Here is an 18995-nt window from a genome sequence, read left to right on the forward strand (position 1 = left end):
TCCTCTAATATCTTCTGAAATAGCGGGGCAGCTGCATTTGTTGTCAAATACGGTTTAAAGCCCCCTTTCAGGACAGCATCGTTACCTACGTGACGGGTGTGGAGATCCATTTTCCCTCTCAAGTCAACAGTATCAGATCTAAGAGGATTTGTCTCAAAGTCTCCTAATTTGATAATCAGATTTAAATCGAATTGGTGCGTGTAATTAGGGGTTAAGTTCTAATAAACGACCGAAGCCATGTTAAAAAAAACAGTATGGCTAGGCCAAAGTTCTGTAAAGAAAGATAGGTTGGCAATCTGAAATGAACAGACAAATTTGCTCCGTTCTGCTCCCCAGCCTGTTTTATATTTGTGTTCATAGAAGAATGACAGTAAAAAATAAAAATATTAACTGGTAAATGTGCATTTACTTGCTTGTCTGATCAAAATATGTACTGTTCATACATTTTAAAACATTTAATTTTAACGCATGTATAAGGATATATATCTTATTATGCGGAGTGGCAATAAGGCAATAGATCTTGAAAGAGGTGAAAGCAACAGCTTATTATTCACTTATCTTTGGCAGCAGCTATTAACCCTCAACACCAGATAGATTGCTGAGGATACATCTCTTCCTCTCTCCTCCCCCATTCCCTCCCCCCTCCTTCAAATATTCACCCTCAATAAGGGTTTTCTGAAGCCATGGCTCGGACATTGGCTCTCCCCCAATTAATCAAAACATTATACTACTTATGACGCCTACTGTCACGAGATGAAAATAAGACACGACACCTTATTGTCCCCGATAATGTTTAATACAAGGCAATCTGGATCTTGTTTACATTAGAGGTCAGGGAATATAAATGGAATGAAATTGCACTCATTATGTTTTCCTGATTCATAATATCATTTGGAACATACCCTAAATGAGTGGTGGTAATTTCCCAAACTCATTATCCACTTTCATTATTCTTGTCATTTTGTTTGATAAAAACTTGTAATATCTGCGTCGCAGTAGATTAATTAAAACACAGTCAGTTTACCTACTCGGCCTTATTCGAGATTCTTAGTCGATGTCGTTTTCGATTAAATATAGGCTACATTTGAGATTAAACAAAGATATGACACGAATTTCAATATTTTAATCTAAAACATGATTTATGTAGGCCTAACATATGGGCCTATTAAATATTTTCGTTAGCTTAGCACTCATTAGTGAATTCACTGCCGGCCATGTCAATCGTATGTGTCATAATACTCCCAATTAAATACCCTAATTAAAACATGAAAATGCTTAATTACAAATCTTCTGAAAAATATAATGTACCATAATTTAAGCAAGCGTTCACAATAGACAAATGACCATTACAGGAATAGCTTTTTAATATAGTGAATGGATGTTGTGTGACGGTCACACCTCGTTGGATTCATATCATTGAAAAAAAAATCAACTCACCACATTGCAAGAGGAAAGTAGAGCGAGTGTTCTCAGGTTGCTTCTAGGCTATACTCGTATAGTATAGCGCCAAAGCGTGACAGGAACCGTCAGAGCTCCATATATGGTAAAAGCTACGCCCCATGAGCGTCATATTCTGACTGAGCCTCTCCCGTGGGTTTAGAGTTTTGGCTCCCGGGAAAGATTTCAGTCCTCGGGGAAAGAGGGCTTAGTTTTGCATGTTCTCATCCATCCTGCACGACGCGAAAGGCCCCTTATCCACCTCTCCTGCGTACCGGGAACACCTCCACGGTGATCAGCTTCTGCGTGTGTTTGTCTTTTGGTGAAGCAGCACCTTTCCATTTCAGGAGTGGTTTATTCAACAGTGTCCTGAAGGTTTTGGATGTGGTGCTTCAGGGATGTCGCTACTTTGAGAGCATCATCCACACACAACAACCATCGAATTTTTTTTGTCAATAAGCATAACAAAAAGAAGGAACAATAGCCTAAAACAATCATAGTCTGTTGAACAAGTCACTTTTCCGGTCTGTGGATACCACACCAACTAAGTAGAGTACTTTGAGAATTGTTCACATCGCTGCAACCCAGGACGGACTGAAGAGGGAGGCGAGACCTGAGGACCGGGTTTTTTTCACCTTGCAAGGCTGATACCGCACTTACGACATCCCGTAAACCCTCAAGGATAACACTTTTGGACGTTTATTTACCCAATTTCACAGGAGGCTCATTGCACGTAAATTGTTCTAAATGTTCGGGATTCAGGAAACTATATCGCGGGGTGGGACAACGATGAAGGAGGAACCGCTGGGTGGGCTGAATTCAGTCCGCTCATGGATGCACACAGCTGGGGTGGTTGATGCGAACACAGCCGCCCAAAGGTACGCATGCCAAATCATCTGATTTTCTCACGCATTTTTCATATCGACCCTCACTACCCTGTATCAATTACCGTCTCCCAATGCCCCCCTTCGACTCTCCTCTCTTTCATTACATCATATTACCCTTATTGTAACAAATCAAGAAATCTCTCGTACTCTAACGTGCTTCCACGTCTTCACTGTTTTCATCAGCTCCATCATCTATCCCCCGTGTCTGATACTTAACCGATATGGTCTCTTGTTTTCTCCCCGCAGCGGTGTTGGCTTGGCGCGGGCACACTATGAAAAGCAGCCGCCTTCCAACCTCAGAAAATCCAATTTTTTCCATTTCGTCCTGGCACTGTACGACAGACAGGGTCAACCCGTTGAGATTGAAAGAACAGCTTATGTGGACTTTGTGGAGAAAGATAAAGTAAGCGCTTCATGAGAATATAATTTACTGAATTTCATAATCTGTACTTTGAAATTAACTTGATGTATTTAGAGATGTGTGTGGGTCAGTAAGGCAGGTCACGTGCAATATCGACGTTTTTAACCCCATTCGTCGATGACAGGAGAGTGGTTGTCAGAGCTAAATCTTATTTTTGACAAATTATACATTTTAAATGATGAAATATCAGACAGTTAGATATATAGATAGATGCTTTATTTTCAACTCACCATCATCTCATTGTTGATTGTTTTCAGGAACCAAACGGTGAAAAAACGAACAATGGGATCATTTACAAAGTACAGTTGTTGTACAGCAATGGTGAGTGAAACAATTATTTTCATCAATTCAGTATCACCCAAAAGATAAAGGCTATAAATAATAATAATAATAAGGATAATAATAATTTACAATTAATTTATTTGCTAAATAATTATTTATATTTACAGGTAAAATGATGTATTATGAAGATTATAGTTTTAGAAATTGTCTCGGTTAAAAACAAACAAATAATTGTTTTGGTCATCAAATGTACATCTCATACAGCCCTACCTCTGTCTTAACTTGGCATATTTGTTCCCCCAGGCGTCAGAACAGAACAGGATATTTTCATACGGTTAATCGATTCCATGACGAAGCAGGTATAAGCTACTGTTACTCATATATTCATACAGCTTGCTTACGCTAGAGACTGCTTCTAAACTTCACCTGCATTCTTCACGCATGCATACTATAGGCTAGGCCTATTCACGAGAGCGTTTTCTTTATGCAATCATGCATTGACTGAAATTGCATTATAGACAGCGTGTAGACAGACATATAGCATGTTTTTGCGCAACTCTTAAGTAAGAATTAATCAAGCACTAAGTTACCATAAGCTTAGCCTACAATTGTGTGCCTATACAATATAAATTGATGGTTTGTAATGCTGGTGCTTTCTGCCGATACGGATAAAGTGTATCAATAGAATAATACATAAACGTTTTTTGTTTACATATGAGATATCATAGGCTATTGTGTAATAAAGTAGGCTATTTTATTGTGTTGGAGTTACAAGTAGGCCCAAGTCATGTTTACTTGTTGAGTCCCTTTTTCTAATCTGTGACTTTTAGGCATGTTGCTAGGCTTGACCCATATTAGGCTAAACATAACTAGGCCTAATGTTTGGAAAGAGATTCTGAAATAGCTCGTATAGCTAAAGCATTTCCATTCTTATAAGAATTCTCGAAATTACACCCCTAATCTCCTTACATTAAGGTAACTACACATCTGTAAGAGGCCTTATCTGATATTTTTCAACCATGGTGGTTGTTATTACTACTAATTTACCGAGGGTTACAGCAGATCATCTGAATAGAGCCGTTAAAGCTTCCACCACTCAGAGGGAAAATTCCTCTGCGAATGATCCGAATCAATGACGCAGAACAAGCAGTTTATGGATTTCTCTGTTTCTGTAGCTGCAAATGGCGACATAAATCAAATCAATATAGATAATCGCACAGTGCTCAACAAATAAAAACAGAGCCATCAAAAAAGTAAAGTGGGGTTCAATCCCAGTAAGAATATGACGTCAACATTTCAGAGTGTAATTGTGTATTTTTTCCTCCTAATCATATAGGCCCTACGTTTAATTCAAAATGTCTTCATTTAATAAGCAAGTGCTATACTGAAAATATGGCAAGTTACAGTGCCGTATAATATGCCAGGTAGCCTAGTTCACTAAAGGGGAGCAAAGTGTCTCTCTTCAAAATAGAGGGAGGGAGGAACCGAGGGAGCGAGAGCGGCACAACTGATAGCTGCACACCATCTGTTTCAGCCAATGCTTAAAAATTACTCAACCGTACTGCCAGACACCGCTTTCTATCCACGGAAAGATCATTGTTAGCAGCTCAAAATAAACAACAGATTGCCCATTAACACTTTCCCCCAAATATCCACAGATTATAACCATATTGATGACACTTCATTGAAACTTCCCATATAAAGCTTATTCACATAGGCTAATATATTATTACAAAAATATATAATAATACTAATACTTACAATAATAATACGTATTATTATCTGCTATTATCATTTGACAGACATTGTAACATGTTATCATTTTCGTGCCTTTGCAACATTACACTTGATGGGTTTTTTCACCAATAACAATATAGCCTAGTTGTTTTTTGGACTCAATTGTTTTTGATTACGGCATTAAACATGAAACATAATGCCGTTTATATTTAGGCTACTGTAAAGTTGATTATATACAGTGGCTCATGTATTCAGATATTTAATGTAGACTACACATTTGTGTCTTTAATTTTTCCAAAGGCGATTATATATGAGGGTCAAGACAAAAACCCTGAAATGTGCAGATGTCTTCTTACACACGAAATTATGTGCAGGTAAGTGTTGCTTTTTTTCTCCACAAACTCAAAGTTGTTGAAGAAGTACAGAGTTATACATTTATATATTTTCTCCCCATACTTGTTTATTGTATTGGCATATGACACGGAGTAGGCCTACAAGGAGTGGAATACAAACAGACTGGTACCCGGCTAGTTGTAGCCTACAGGGCCTCTTAGTGAATCTATTAGTCTGATGCCAGCGAGTCTGCGCCTCAAAACATGGAGTCAAGTCTTGGTTGATCCCACCTATCATCAGTGACCAGCGTGCTTTTTAGCGTCATTTAACCACGCAAATCTCAAGGTCTCATGTGTCATGTTCATCTGCTATTCAACGGTGTCATTGATACTAAAATGAAAAACGTATTTTGTTGTTATTGTTGAGCTCAGCGTGAGCTTTGTGAGAAGTTACTCAATTCGGATACAATCGGTTAACCTTTCTTTTGTTGCACCGGCGCATTGTTAAAGTTTTTTGAGAGCAAGTGCACCGACCGAGAACTGAGAATGATTAGGCTTAAACATTTTTTTTTTTTAACTCGTCACTCATACAACATTTTATACATGCATTTATCACTTATTTGTGACGCGTGGAATTTGGTGCGATCTAGATATAATTTTACTGTCAGTGTCAAAGAGAAAGTGTATTCTGTAGTGGGATGCAGGTAGCCTATAGCGTTGAGCCAATAACCGAAAGTTCGCTGGTTCGAATCCCAGAGACGACTAGGTGAAACATCTGTGGATGTGCCCTTGAGCAAGGCACTTAACCCTAATTGCTCCTGTAATTCGCTCTGCATAAGTGTGTCTGTAAAATGTAATAAGACTTACTGAAGGCTATCATCATTAAAGAGGCCATGAGGTTATAAGTAGCCTATAGGCCTGCTCCATGAGAGTATTCTTCTGATCCTTTTTGCTCTGGTAAAACATTAAGTACATTGTTGCACTAATACGCAGTATTAGAGTAAAATACACTCAACCTATCCCTGTCTGCATGTTGTGGAAAATACACATCATGTGATTTGAACGATAGAATGAACTCACAGTAGCTTTTAAAATGCATTATCTTTCTTCCCTTGCTATATGGCGTTGATCCATCTCATTTAGACCTGTGGCCATTATACACGTATACATTTTCATTTCAAATGGTAAGCAGCAGTATATTTGTGTTTGATTTCAGGTTTAATTCAATCTCCAATCAAAGAACTGGAGGTATACTATAGGTTTAGAGAAAAGATGGTGGAAACGTGTGGTGGAGGATAGATTAGTGCTTTTGAGTCCATAATTGATAAATGCCCCGCAGAAATATTGGTTGAGGGTGGCATCTTGCATCTCCCCCAGAAATAGCAGCTTGGCAATTAGAGGTAAACAAAAGCTGAAGCTGTGAAAAGTGACTCCCCTGCCTCCTGGCCCAATCCCCCTTCTACTTTCCTTTCCCTCTTTTCCAGCGCTAAGGCAAACGCTGTACCACAAAATGTGTTTTTTGCCATTTTAATTATCCATCAGAATCCATGACAGGATAGATTTAGTGTACTCTATTTCTCTATTATTTTTTGTGTTTGAATTTAACACAATGACGTGTTGCCTTAGAAGGCGGCATACATTTTGAAGGATCTAATATTTACTCTATGGTCTTATAAACAGTAACAGCCACTGTGGTGATCTCAAACACACTCTTTCTTCCCCTAGCCGGTGTTGTGATAAGAAGAGCTGTGGCAACAGGAACGAGACTCCGTCAGACCCTGTGATCATCGACAGGTAGGCCCTGCTCCATGTCTCCTTCATACTGCTGTGATTGTGATCTGTGTTAGATTCAGCTCTGTTGGGAAGTGAATGAGAATTCCCCAGTGTTTGGGTGCCCAGGTGGGTTGACTCCAACCTTCTGGTCAACTCTACGGGAACTGTGGCTGATTGCTCTGTGAGCAGGTGAGGGAGGTCTTTCCTTTGCGCTCAGAGGGGCGGTCACCACCTGGAGAGGGGCGTTCAATCACAGGTGCATCACGCGGGGTATTCGTCTAATTAGCGAGGGGTTTATCATGATTTTTGTATCTCATCCATTTTGTTGTCTATTTAAGTAGTCATTACCCAGTGCTACGGTTGTGAGTAAAGGTGGTTAGGGCTCTGTTGTGATATAATAGGAGTTTGTGGCAGTGATTTTTATCATAACCTTTAGGTTTACAGTATGAAAAAATATATTAGAGTTTTTGGATATTCAGATAACATATTCAGTGAACATAAACTGCATATTGGCTACTTACATTCCTTACATTAAGTATTTCTGTTATTCAGACTCCTCTATCTCACGGCTGAAAAAGGAATATGCGTGCGTATGTGCGTGCCCCGTGTCTGTAGGAGGGACTGTCCTCAGCATTGAGCCCATGTAATTCTCACCATGGAGTACTGAGAGACAGCAATGCTAATGTTTGACTAGCCGGAATCACTGTTTGTTTAGCGGAGAATGCATGGTATCTGACAGAGGGGACAACTCTCTTATTAGTAATCAAATAGGGCTGAGCAGTTGTTGCCGCCACTCCAGAAGCTTCTCATGTATCAGGAAGTAGGGGCTGCCCAGGATGCCTGCCTGGCTGGATTACCACAGCTACTGCTTCTCTAGACACCTCTCTCTCTCTACTAGGAGAGCTGGTGTTCCTCTATTATGTAGGACTGAATGTAACATTACGTTGCGGCCATTATGTATGTGATTTATATTGAGCAGCTCAAGGCAACACTTATAATTCAAATAAATATATAAAGGGCTCTCATCATGTCCTTTATGAAGCTGATTGTATAATCTATTAGTATTTATTGGATGAAATGTTCACACAAAAACCTAAAGTATGACAGATAAACATCTCACTTATTTCCACTTCTTTTAAGTTTGCTTTGTAGTACTGCCTTGCCGCCAGGGTTGTGGAGTAACTGATTAGATGAAACCAGCTACATGTAGTCTGATTACATAAAAAAAAAAAACTGTAATCAATTACGTTACCATCAAAAATATTGTAATCAGATTACAGGTACTTTGAAAAACTAGATGATTACTTCCAGGATTCATTTTAAATTCAGAAAGGATGTTTGCAGAACAAAATACATTGAAACTAAATTTTTGTTTTGTTTAACGACATTCAATTTAGCATTGAAACAAGGTACAAGTTTGAGTTTGTTCTACCTGATTGAGTCTGACCACAAGTCAGAGACCACTATGATGACACACCAAATGCGTCTGATGGATCCTTTTTGTCTTCTTCTAATGCCTCTTAAGAAGAATGTAATCCAAAAGTAACTGAAAGTAATCAGATTATGTTACTGAGTTTGGCTAATCCAAAAGTTATGTTACTCATTAAAATTTTGGACAAGTAACTAGTACCTGTAATAGATTACATTTAGAAAGAAACCTTTCCAACCCTGCTCGCCACTTCATTGCGTTGAGTTTCACACTCTATTATTCTTAATTCTGTGCAATAAAACATGTAACATAAGTACAATAGCCAAAATGAAAGCATGGAGAATTACCATCAAAGAGGAAAAAAGGAGAAGCGGATGGATATTGTAAATTCAACTGGCTCAGAAAAAAGGCTCAGATTTTCATTGTGACAGGAGTGAATGGGAGTAGAGTATCCTTTTCCTCACACAATGAGCCGGTCTGTTGAATCACAAAAGCATATGTTCCTCATTAGACCCTCCCATTGTCTCCATTCCATAACTATGATCAGATCAGTTCACCCTCCTGGACCCACACTACTTCCCATTGACTTCACACTGACTAAAGGGGGGTGGCAGAAAGGCTAGTTCTGGAGTTTTGGGGTTTACACAAAATCACTGAAGTGTACTGTACTGGATGCACATGTCACCCAGTTTACCATCCTGATATAGTAATTTTCAGTGAACATATAAGTGAGATTTTATGGCGCCTCATTGTGTTAAACTCTCTTGTTACAGCTCTCAGTTTTTCATGCAAGTTGTGAGTAGCACCTGTGCTGCAGTTGCTTCTGGCTAAAAGTGATTACTTTCAATTGAAGAGACCTGAGAGTTTAGTATGTGAAAAACAGGAGAGAGGTCTGATTGTTAAATCAGTAATGTCTTAGGTATCTGCCTACATTACAGTATAAAACATCTAGTTCAGCTCTGCCACATTTCCTAGAGAAACAGTAGCATTGCCCAACCGTTAAGAAACAGATTTGGAGTGAATCATGGACGGTGTTGCCTCACTGTTACATTTTCCCAGATGGTAAGAGGGGAAAGCGCACACAGCTAGCTGGCATGTAGCAAGATATTAACTGGCATTCCCATGGATCTGGCATATCCGACTGAGTTTGGGAAACTTATCATTCCAAATGTGTCCTATTTTCCTGTGGTCAAGCCAGACATCTGTTTACCCCATTTTCTCTCCCAGTTCGATGCAGATTTTCAGTAATTTTTTTGAAAGGAAAGAATTCTTTAAAAAAGTTTGTTAGATTTAAGCCTAACAGCTGTCACAGAGTTTCAATGCTGGTGGATCTTTAAAGCTGCAATATGTAACTTTTTGGGCGACCTGACCAAATCCACATAGAAATGTGTGGTATAGATCTGTCATTTTCATTGAAAGCAAGTCTAAGAAGCAGTAGATCTGTTCTATGTGCGCTATGTCAATGCTTCCCATTTTTTTGTTTCGGTTTTGTACACCAGCTTCAAACAGCTGAAAATACAATGTTTTTGGTTTTGGAAAATATATTTCACAGCAGTTTAGATGGTACAATGACACTCTACACTATACTTGCTTGTTTTGTCACATAAACTGAAATTAGGCAAACTTTTGGATTTTTTGCAACCAGGAAATGGCGGAGAGATTTCTGCATATTGCATCTTTAAATATTTCAGATAACTTTTGATGTCATTGCATTATTCATATTTGTTTTATGGTGAAAGAAAGTAACTATTGTGTGTGTGAAGGGAAGCTCTAAACTGCTGGGTAAAGGCTGGCCGTTTTCTGCTCTGACTGTACGTTTAAAGTCTATTGTGTTCTGTGTGTCTTTGCATACATACTGTTTTCTCTTCTAATCAGGAAATGAGAATGTTGGAAACTATGTTGGCCCTTGCAGAAACAAAAAGACGCTGACTGAATTTGGTCAATAATTGTATCACTATTGCTATGACTACAGTACTTCGCAGTTGGTTATAATCATATCTTCCCGTTAGGAAGTCAGTGGTGGAACGGATGTCACATCTATAAGCTAGTGGCGCCTTAAAGTGAGTGAAGGCGTGGGCTCATCCAGGCAGTAATTTGAGTATCGAGAGTTATAGTGATGAGGTGCCCAATATCTGATTAGCTGGTTTCCCCATTTAAAGTATGTGTAGAGCTGCGTGTGCCAAACATAACTCAATTTGTGATGACTCTCCTGCCCTGGTATCGCTCTTCACTCTCCTGCATATTGACTTTGTCTTCTCCTGTGTGAAAGATTATATACATGGTCCAGGCTTACGCGTGGATTTTGTAATAAGAAAGAGGAACATGCTGTTGGAAAAAAAGAGAGAAAATGACTCATTCTCTCTGTCAAAGTTCAAAGGTTGTGTGTATCACAGAGGAGATGCAGCAGATTAGGTGAGGATAGCAGAGGAGGGAGTGTGTTTTCAGAGCTCTGGCTGCCCATACATGCATTTTGAATCTAATGTATGTTCACACAGCTTAACATCCATGTCAATTTACGCTCCCATCCAGAAAGGAGGACTGTGGACCAGACCAAATCATGTCAGCTCCGCTTATTCCAGCTTCAACTGCACTCCCTTTCACTTCCTGTCACAAAGGTCAAAGAGCGCTGACCTCTGGAGGCTGCTCAGCCACTGAATAATTCATGACATTGACTTATTATTTTTATTTTTTCAGTCATCAGCACACATGGTTGTGCTGTGGAAGGGTTTTATTAATTTAGCTCATTTATAAAGGCCTCCACACCTGTTCGCATGTTAATGCAATTACTTTTTTGGCCTAATGCAAATTTTGCACTATGTCGCTCATTAGTGCGCTGTATTTTCTAAATTACTGTGCGTTATTGTTCATTTGTGGAACACCTACGAGGTCATATCCCAGAGTGCAGTGCACTTGTTGTCGAGTTGTTTGTCAGCAACAAAAGACACCCGGGTCGGACCATCTCATATGTGGTTTCTCTTCTTTCTACCAACAAATACGAAAATTGGTGTGGTGGTGTGTTCCCATCTGGGTTTTGCAAAACCGTGATTAACTCCCAAGCTGAACAAATGCCAGTATTTATAAGGTCAGCTTTTTGCGTTGGAAATGCTATGTAAATGAGAATCAGCGAAAGGGGACATTAAGCAAAATTAAATTCATTGTCTCCTTTAATGTCATTTAAATTTTTGGCTAAGCCCTGGACTGTCAAAGAGGATTTCAGAGACCATTTTAATTACACATGAATAAAAGGGGGGTGTTCTCATAGAGGCAGTGTTTTGATAACCTGTAAAGAGAGGTCTGTTTATGATTGATTGATTGATGAACCACCTACAGTAAATGACATATTTCCACTGCATCTGCCAAGGTTTATTGCACCATAAACTGTATGTAGTGTTAGTTCACCATCCATCCACAAGTGAGAATTATGCAATGCAGAGGTGCAGAGCAATGCACAGGTTGTGTTGTTGTGTTCAATACTCGAGGTGTTTCTCATGGACTCTTTGTATCATTCAGAGGAGGAATTGGATTTGGTTCGGGGATGGTGAACATACAGTTTAGACATACTAAACAGTGCAGTCGATTAAAGTAGCTGCCTTTGGGGAAAAACACACACACACACACACACACACACACACACACACACACACACACACACACACACACACACACACACACACACACACACACACACACACACACACACACACACACACACACACACACACACACACACACTCAAACTTTTCATGTTCATGCCTCAACAATATTTCCATCTCCGTGTTTTATTTACGGCTGTTTTCAGTGTAATTTATTTGACAGATGTGAGTTTTTTGACACCCTGTGAGAAAGGAGAGAAGAAACTGGCCACTGCACCCTGGACTGGAGTGATGTTTGAGTGAAAGTGTCTCCTCTTGAGCCAGATTAGGAAAAGCAGGAAGTGTTGAGAGTGAAACCTGCACTTGGCAGCTCTCTGTTGGCTTGCACTTGCCGAAAAATGAAACCCAGACCCTCTTTGCAGCCTTGGAGCCAGAAACTCTTTCCCACTGTTCCAACATCCAGGATTGGGTAATACTGTTCACTAAGCAAAACATGACCTCAAATTATTCTGTTCTGTTTTTTATTCCCTCCTCCCTCATGTCGGTTTTATCACAGTTTGTAAATGTCAAGACATGTACAAAGACGCACAGTATAAATTATATTTTCCAAATGACGCTCTCATGTTTGGGTTCACATGAGTGGCGTCTGAAGGTAACATGGTGCCTGGCGTACACGGGGGAGTCCCACCTCACTTGTGTAGGATTCCCCAGGGGCATCAGCTAATGGCAAGACTTGACAACAGCACAGAAGATGGGGGTGTTGTGTTTTACTAGTGCTGAGCAGGGGTGATGACTTTAACATGTGTGCAGAGAGAGCAGGGGATGTGTGTGTTTATTAAGAGAGAGAGAGAAGGAGAGAGAGAGAGAGAGAGAGAGAGAGAGAGAGAGGTGTGCTGTACAAGAAATAAGTCTGGACCAACAAAGTGAGGGATTCGGCTCCAGCTTGACTGCACTGAAAGACGAAACATGGTTCCACATGTGTTGAGAAAGAGCAGTCCATCTGTCCATGGAGACAACCCCTCTCCCCCTCTCCTTCTCTCCCCCTCTCTTCCCCCATTTTACTCCCTTGGTTCACTCCGTTGACAGAAAAAAGACCAGAGCTGGGGCTATGGAATGAAGGCATGGGCAAAGAGCAACACTGGACCTCACTCACACACACACATGCATGTGTACATATGCACCCCTGTGCACGCACACACATATTTTTGATTTATAAAATGAGTGATATTTTTTGTAACAATTTTGATAGTTTATATTTTCCAGCTTCGGTCAAGTTTCATTATCTCCTATTACATCCAATAACTCTGTGGAGTATCATGGTAACACTGTACATTAAGTTGCCCTAAAAGACGATTACAATCAAGCATAATATTTGGAAATGACTAAATAGTGTGATGCTGTAGAAATATAATTTATAAGTGTAATACAGTACACAATGAAAATGGTACTTTATTGAAAATGAAATCAAACCTAAATAAAATGTCGCTCCAGCTCCAATATTTAACAGCCGTCCTTTATAATTAGACTCTGTAGCTGTTTAGTCTTTGTTTGGTTTCTTAATGCGTTAATGGTACAAATGCTTTTTCAAACATCCTCGGATCCTATGATTCAAATTTAGGTCACCCGTCGCTCTGTTTTTACATGCTTTTTTTTCTTTAGAATTTTTTCCCCCTTTCTTTCTTTTGGCATGTTCTCACTCCCGTTAAATCCTTATTAGGTTCCCCCTAATTGTCAAACTAACTGTTGGGTCAACCTCAGTCGTATCTGGCCGTAAAACAGCACATTAGGCCCTGGTGAGGGATATATGTGGTATTTCATCGGAGATGGAGTAATGCTGGGGTTTTATGGTTAAGTACCAGTTCACGCCCACGCCATTTGTTTCGCATTAGGCTGGAGGTTTTGTAAATCAGATCAATATGTTTGCCGTGATGTGATTCCTCGCCGGGATCTCCTGAGTCGTTCTTTCCTCCACTACTTTTCTTATAGGACCGGTTGTCGATGCACACTCACTCCACCTACCCCTCCCATCCATCTCTCTCTCTCTCTCCATCCCTCCCTCCATCTCCACCTCAATCTATTTCCATTTTCTGAATGTAGCAATTTGTAGTGTGACATGGCTGAGATTAGGATGGGATGCAGTCGGAGGAGGATTGCATTGGACATGGTCCTGCTCCCATGGCGTGGGGTCACATGACAAAGATGGGGAATTGTGGGATGGGGTCATCAGTTACCTCGAGGAAACGAGCGGGTCTTCTGGTCGCTCCGATGGCCCCCAGGGGTGCCTGGGATGGATCCGAGGGAAAGCCCCAGAGAAAGTCCTGAACCAGTGTCATTTATTAAAAGTGACAAGTTATTTCTAAGTATAGCTCGTTTTTTTTGTTGCCCTCTGTCCACAAATCACGTAGATTTGATAAATGTAAGGATGACCCCCTCTTTTTACATATACACATCTTCCATTCAGTCTGGGAACATTTGTATTCTGTTTAAGGAGCTAGTTCTTATTGTTTGAAATAAAGCAATCAAGGAATTATTTGACAACAGCTATGAAAATATTTCAATATGCGTTCAAAAGTTTGTTGTAAAACGTTTGTCTTTGTAAATGAAAACCATCTTGTTGCATTTAAAACAATCCACTTCAACATCTATTTGTGGCATAGTCAGATTCTCATAATTCTTATATTACTGTAAAGCGTAACATTAGATTTTTTAAACGATATTATTGTATTCTACAATGAGCCTCCTTTCCCATGTGGAGTGGTGTGGTCCTTTTGACCCCCTCCCCCTTTACAGCCGGCCCCAACTGCGTTAATGATATATGACAGAAATTTCCTTGTGCTGGTTCAGTGGCAAGAAAGGTCCTGGCTAGTCTATATCAATCCATCTGTCTTATGTCCCCATGTCTTGAATTACCGCTTGATGGAAACCTGCTGGTGGCTCCTCTTGCCAATTGAAATCAGATCTCCTCTACAGCCCGGTGTAATATTGATCCATATTCAACACCCAAGCTGCCGATCAATCACTATTGATTTACAATAAAAAACACTCCTATGCTTGTTCAGCACCACATTCGATGCGGTGGAAGAAAAAACAGCATTGTGCCTTTACCATGCAGGGACCAGAGCAATATAAATATGTGAGGAAAGGAAAATGTATTCTTGGTTTGAAACCATGACAACATGGTTAGTGTACACCATCAAGTGCTACAACAGAAACAATGTTCCACTCCAGTCATGTGAAACGACGATCCATTCCAGTCATGTGAAACGACGATCCACTCTAGTCATGTGAAACAAACCAATAACAATTGTTTAATGGGACAACACTTCTATTAGGAGTCATGTATTGAAGAAGTCCTGCCCTGTTTCTGAATTAGCATACATCTCTATTGTAGTGGGGAAGTATAACTGTCATGTCAAATCTGTTTGAAATTTAAATGGAAGGCTTTAAACGTGGGTTCAGCCATGTGCACTTCAGATTGATTTCTACATGTTAATACAATGACAAGACTTCCTGTGGCTTGATATGAATTGGCCTCTCATTATCCCACCCTCACACACAGACATGCTCTCTCCCTCCCACACCCTCACTACTAGAGCCCAGTGTTGAGTATAGAGCAGCCTTAGTAGCTCCTGATCATGTCTTAGTCCTCCCCCCGACCCTCTGTAAAATAACTGTTCCCATCCAGCGGGTCCGAGTCCCGGCGCAGGCCCATGGACATCTGAAATAAATTATCCCCAATCTCTGACATCCAGGAGTTTACAGTTTTATAATGATGGGGAAAACCACATGTCCCTGGAGGGAGCGCACATTTTTGGGATACCTCCCCATCTGTTTGGGTCTAAACTCAGGCCGGACCAACAGGACAGCACGGCACATTTTACCAGCCCTGGTCCAGCCAGTCTGGAACTCATTACATTGTGTGATAAAGCAAATTCAATAGAGTTCCCTCCTCAGTGATTGTGGCACCGTCTCTCGCCTGGTTGTCCCTGTGTTTATGCTCGTTGTTTGTTTGTCCTGGAGAGGCTGACTGAGGGTTAATGTAGGGACCGGGCCAGCCAGGTTGGAGGCGACGCTAAACCCGAGCGCCTGGCATTGCTCTGCTCCCTCACCGCTGGCCTTGTTTGGACTGCAGCTCCGGTTTGCTTTCTTAGAGGGAAGCTGAGCCCTCATAATCACTGGCCCTTCCTTTGGATGGGGAGCGTTGCGCAGACCGGAGGGAGTGATGACATAGTCCGAGAGGCCTTGCCAGTCCACTGTCGTGCTCTTAGCATATTTATTTTCTCTGCTCATTGTATGGTTTAAGTCACATCGTATTATGTTCGGCCCTTATGCACGTGCAGATCACTCTGATGGGATGAGGTATATGCTATAGACCTGTGGGCTTTGTCTTCACAAATCATTGTGGCTGGCTGACTGGCTGACCTGAGTGTAATCTTTATCAGTCTAAATGACCATATCCTCTGCTTTTGGCGCCTTCATACGTGAACTGATAGATCCTGACAGACAGAGGAAACCTGACCATTTTCAGAGGATACTTGTAAGATCTAAACCTATTCAATATAAGAACAAGTGTTCTTGAGACCTCCCTATTGTTTTAGACTACCGAACGGGGCTGCCGGAAAACGTGTGGCGAGACGGCATTTGCCACAGCACTTTTCAATCAGGTGTGGCAGCGCCACACCACTTTTGATTTAGTTTAATAACATATATCGACACAAAATAAAATATATCGAGACAAAGCAATAAAAAGAGGGGCAAAGTGCTGTTTTTTAGACCAATTTGCCTCATGATTTGTCAACTCACACACACTTTCTCTGTCCTTCACATCGGAGTGCTGCTGCAGGCTCTTTGCATGTCTTGACCAATCAGATTAACGGAAATCACAGATCGTGCAGGCCGGGCACCCGCTCTCCACTTTCCTCCAGTATTTATTTAGCAAGTGTGTTAACACATCACTCCCAACAGACACAAGCAAAAACTCTTCCATAAATGTAGCAGCCTATATATACGTATATCTAAACATTAGAGATTTGACATGCTGTATTGCATGGAAATGAGACACATCTTTCATTCTGATCAATTGTAGGCTACTATCAACAGCAGCTGCATAGTCTAGCCTACTACAGTATGTGCCCTGTCCCTCTAGCCAGGGTAAACGAAGCGGTAACGCTGTGTATTTATAGTCCATTTGATTGTGAGAAAATGTGAATGGGATCAAATTTGGTTTATATTCAAACTTGGGCTGACTAGGCAACCTAGACTTTTTCAATCCAAAATGATTAACTGGAATTAATCAATAAACACAATAGCTGACATATTTGAGTAAATGTTTTATTAGGCCTACAGTTGCACAGGGCAGGACTACACAATGTCAACCTGGATGAAGCAAGCTCAGCCCTGTGAGTTTTATTGTCCAATCATGTTGCTTTGTCTGTGTCTGTATATAGGAACCCACTAATCCTTCTTTATTAAAATAGAATTCATATGAACAAGTTCAAGGTTGCTGCAGTTTGACAGGTTTTTCATCCTCCCCAAGTTCAGGAGTTTTTCCAATATATATTTTTTAAAGGATGTGACCATGATTAGAAAAACTCTGGTCCCATCACAGCCCATGTTATAACTTTTTACAACAGATGAATCACGTAATACTGTATTAGGTACAACTTTTTACCTGGTTAGGTTACCAGATCAGGAAAAACTACTGGTCTCCGAATTGTTTTCCCGCCACACCACTCTGAGACCTGTTGTGCCACGTCTGCTACCGAGAATGTTTTATTCAAATGCCACTGTTGTGTTTTGTTATTGAAATGGCTTGTCGATTCGAATAGGGTCAACCTGGCCTGACAATACAATCTCATTGTATCCAGTGGAGAGTGAAAGACATAGCAGTAGTGTAGCCTCACCAGAACACACAGTGAAATTGAAGGAGGGGGTCAGAGTGAGTGGCTCCTCCAGATGGAGATCCATGATAACAACCCCTTTCCAGAGATTCCATAATAGGAATCTACCCAGGCTCGCCTATTAAGTTGTGCAAACAACGAGGAATGAGCAGAGAGAGAGAGAGAGAGATAGGGGTAGAGGAGATTATGTGGAGTGAAATGGACAACCCACATGGCTTCACCTCTCTTGTGCAAGTGCCAAATAGACACTGTCGGGAAAGTCTCAGGTCATGCGGTCTACAATAGTCAAAGAACAGCCTTGCAAAAATGGCTATTTTTTCAGTCACAGAGGTGCATGACAAGATTTGTTTTTGTTTTCTGTTGGGAAAGGGGAAAGTATGACATGCAGTTCAGGAAGGTCAGTGTTGGGGTTAAGAGGTCGCAACCTCTTTGGTACCTGAGCAACCTCATATGGCTTAGCCTTTTCTCAGGCTCCTCTAAAACGGGGTTGAAAGATGTGTGTTTGTGTGTGTATTTGGTTGAATGGTAGGTTCCCTAGTGATCTATCATCAGCAGCAGAAACACAGATAGGATGGCAGCTACTGCAGCTAATCAGCGTAAGACAGATTGGCAGGACTTTCTCAGTTAAGATGCATAACACCAGGAACAGAAGGAGTCAGAAAGACTGAGTACAGTGGTTGTTGAACTTTGACCTCTCACACAAATAAAGAGTATGTAGAACACCTGTATAATCATCCAATGAAAATACTTTTTCCTAACCAAAGTATTTTCTTCTTGTCATACATAACAATTGGCTATTATTTTTCTTGTGTCAGTTCTACCAAACATAACATAGTCCCCCAATGTTTCTAAAGCTGCATTTTTCTCAAAGATAGTCTATTTGTGTACAGATTGGCCTGTCACTTTGTGAAACAACAGTCCTGATGTTTTATTGTTGCTCTGCCATCACCCTCTCTTCCTGTTTACAAAGTGGCTTTTTGTCGTTTGAGGGAAGTAAACTTCATCAGGTCGACACTGAGGTGTGCTTCTCATGTCACTCAGTGGAGCTTTCCCCTAATGAAATGCTGCATACAGATTTTTGCCTGCGGGCCCAGGGGGATAAGACCGTGGAAACAGAATGAAAAGAGCCCCTTTCCACATTCTCACTCACATTCTCACTCACACACACACACACACACACACACACACACACACACACACACAC

The 18995-nt window shown here is 40.7% G+C and overlaps 1 protein-coding gene across 2 annotated transcripts in view; it reads left to right on the top strand.

Annotated features, from left to right (window-relative positions):
• The first annotated feature begins 2184 nt into the window (after nt 1–2184).
• The window catches only part of LOC120017934 (transcription factor COE3-like), a 70530-nt gene continuing 53719 nt past the window's right edge, over nt 2185–18995 (top strand). For both annotated transcript variants that reach the window (XM_038960889.1, XM_038960890.1), the window contains exons 1-6: nt 2185–2315; nt 2571–2727; nt 3003–3066; nt 3331–3386; nt 5065–5138; nt 6822–6890. In XM_038960889.1, the coding sequence (XP_038816817.1) occupies nt 2185–2315; nt 2571–2727; nt 3003–3066; nt 3331–3386; nt 5065–5138; nt 6822–6890 (551 nt within the window). The remainder of the gene's footprint in view (nt 2316–2570; nt 2728–3002; nt 3067–3330; nt 3387–5064; nt 5139–6821; nt 6891–18995) is intronic.

The sequence above is a fragment of the Salvelinus namaycush genome, chromosome 22 (assembly GCF_016432855.1).
Source record: "Salvelinus namaycush isolate Seneca chromosome 22, SaNama_1.0, whole genome shotgun sequence".
Lineage (NCBI taxonomy): Eukaryota > Metazoa > Chordata > Actinopteri > Salmoniformes > Salmonidae > Salvelinus > Salvelinus namaycush.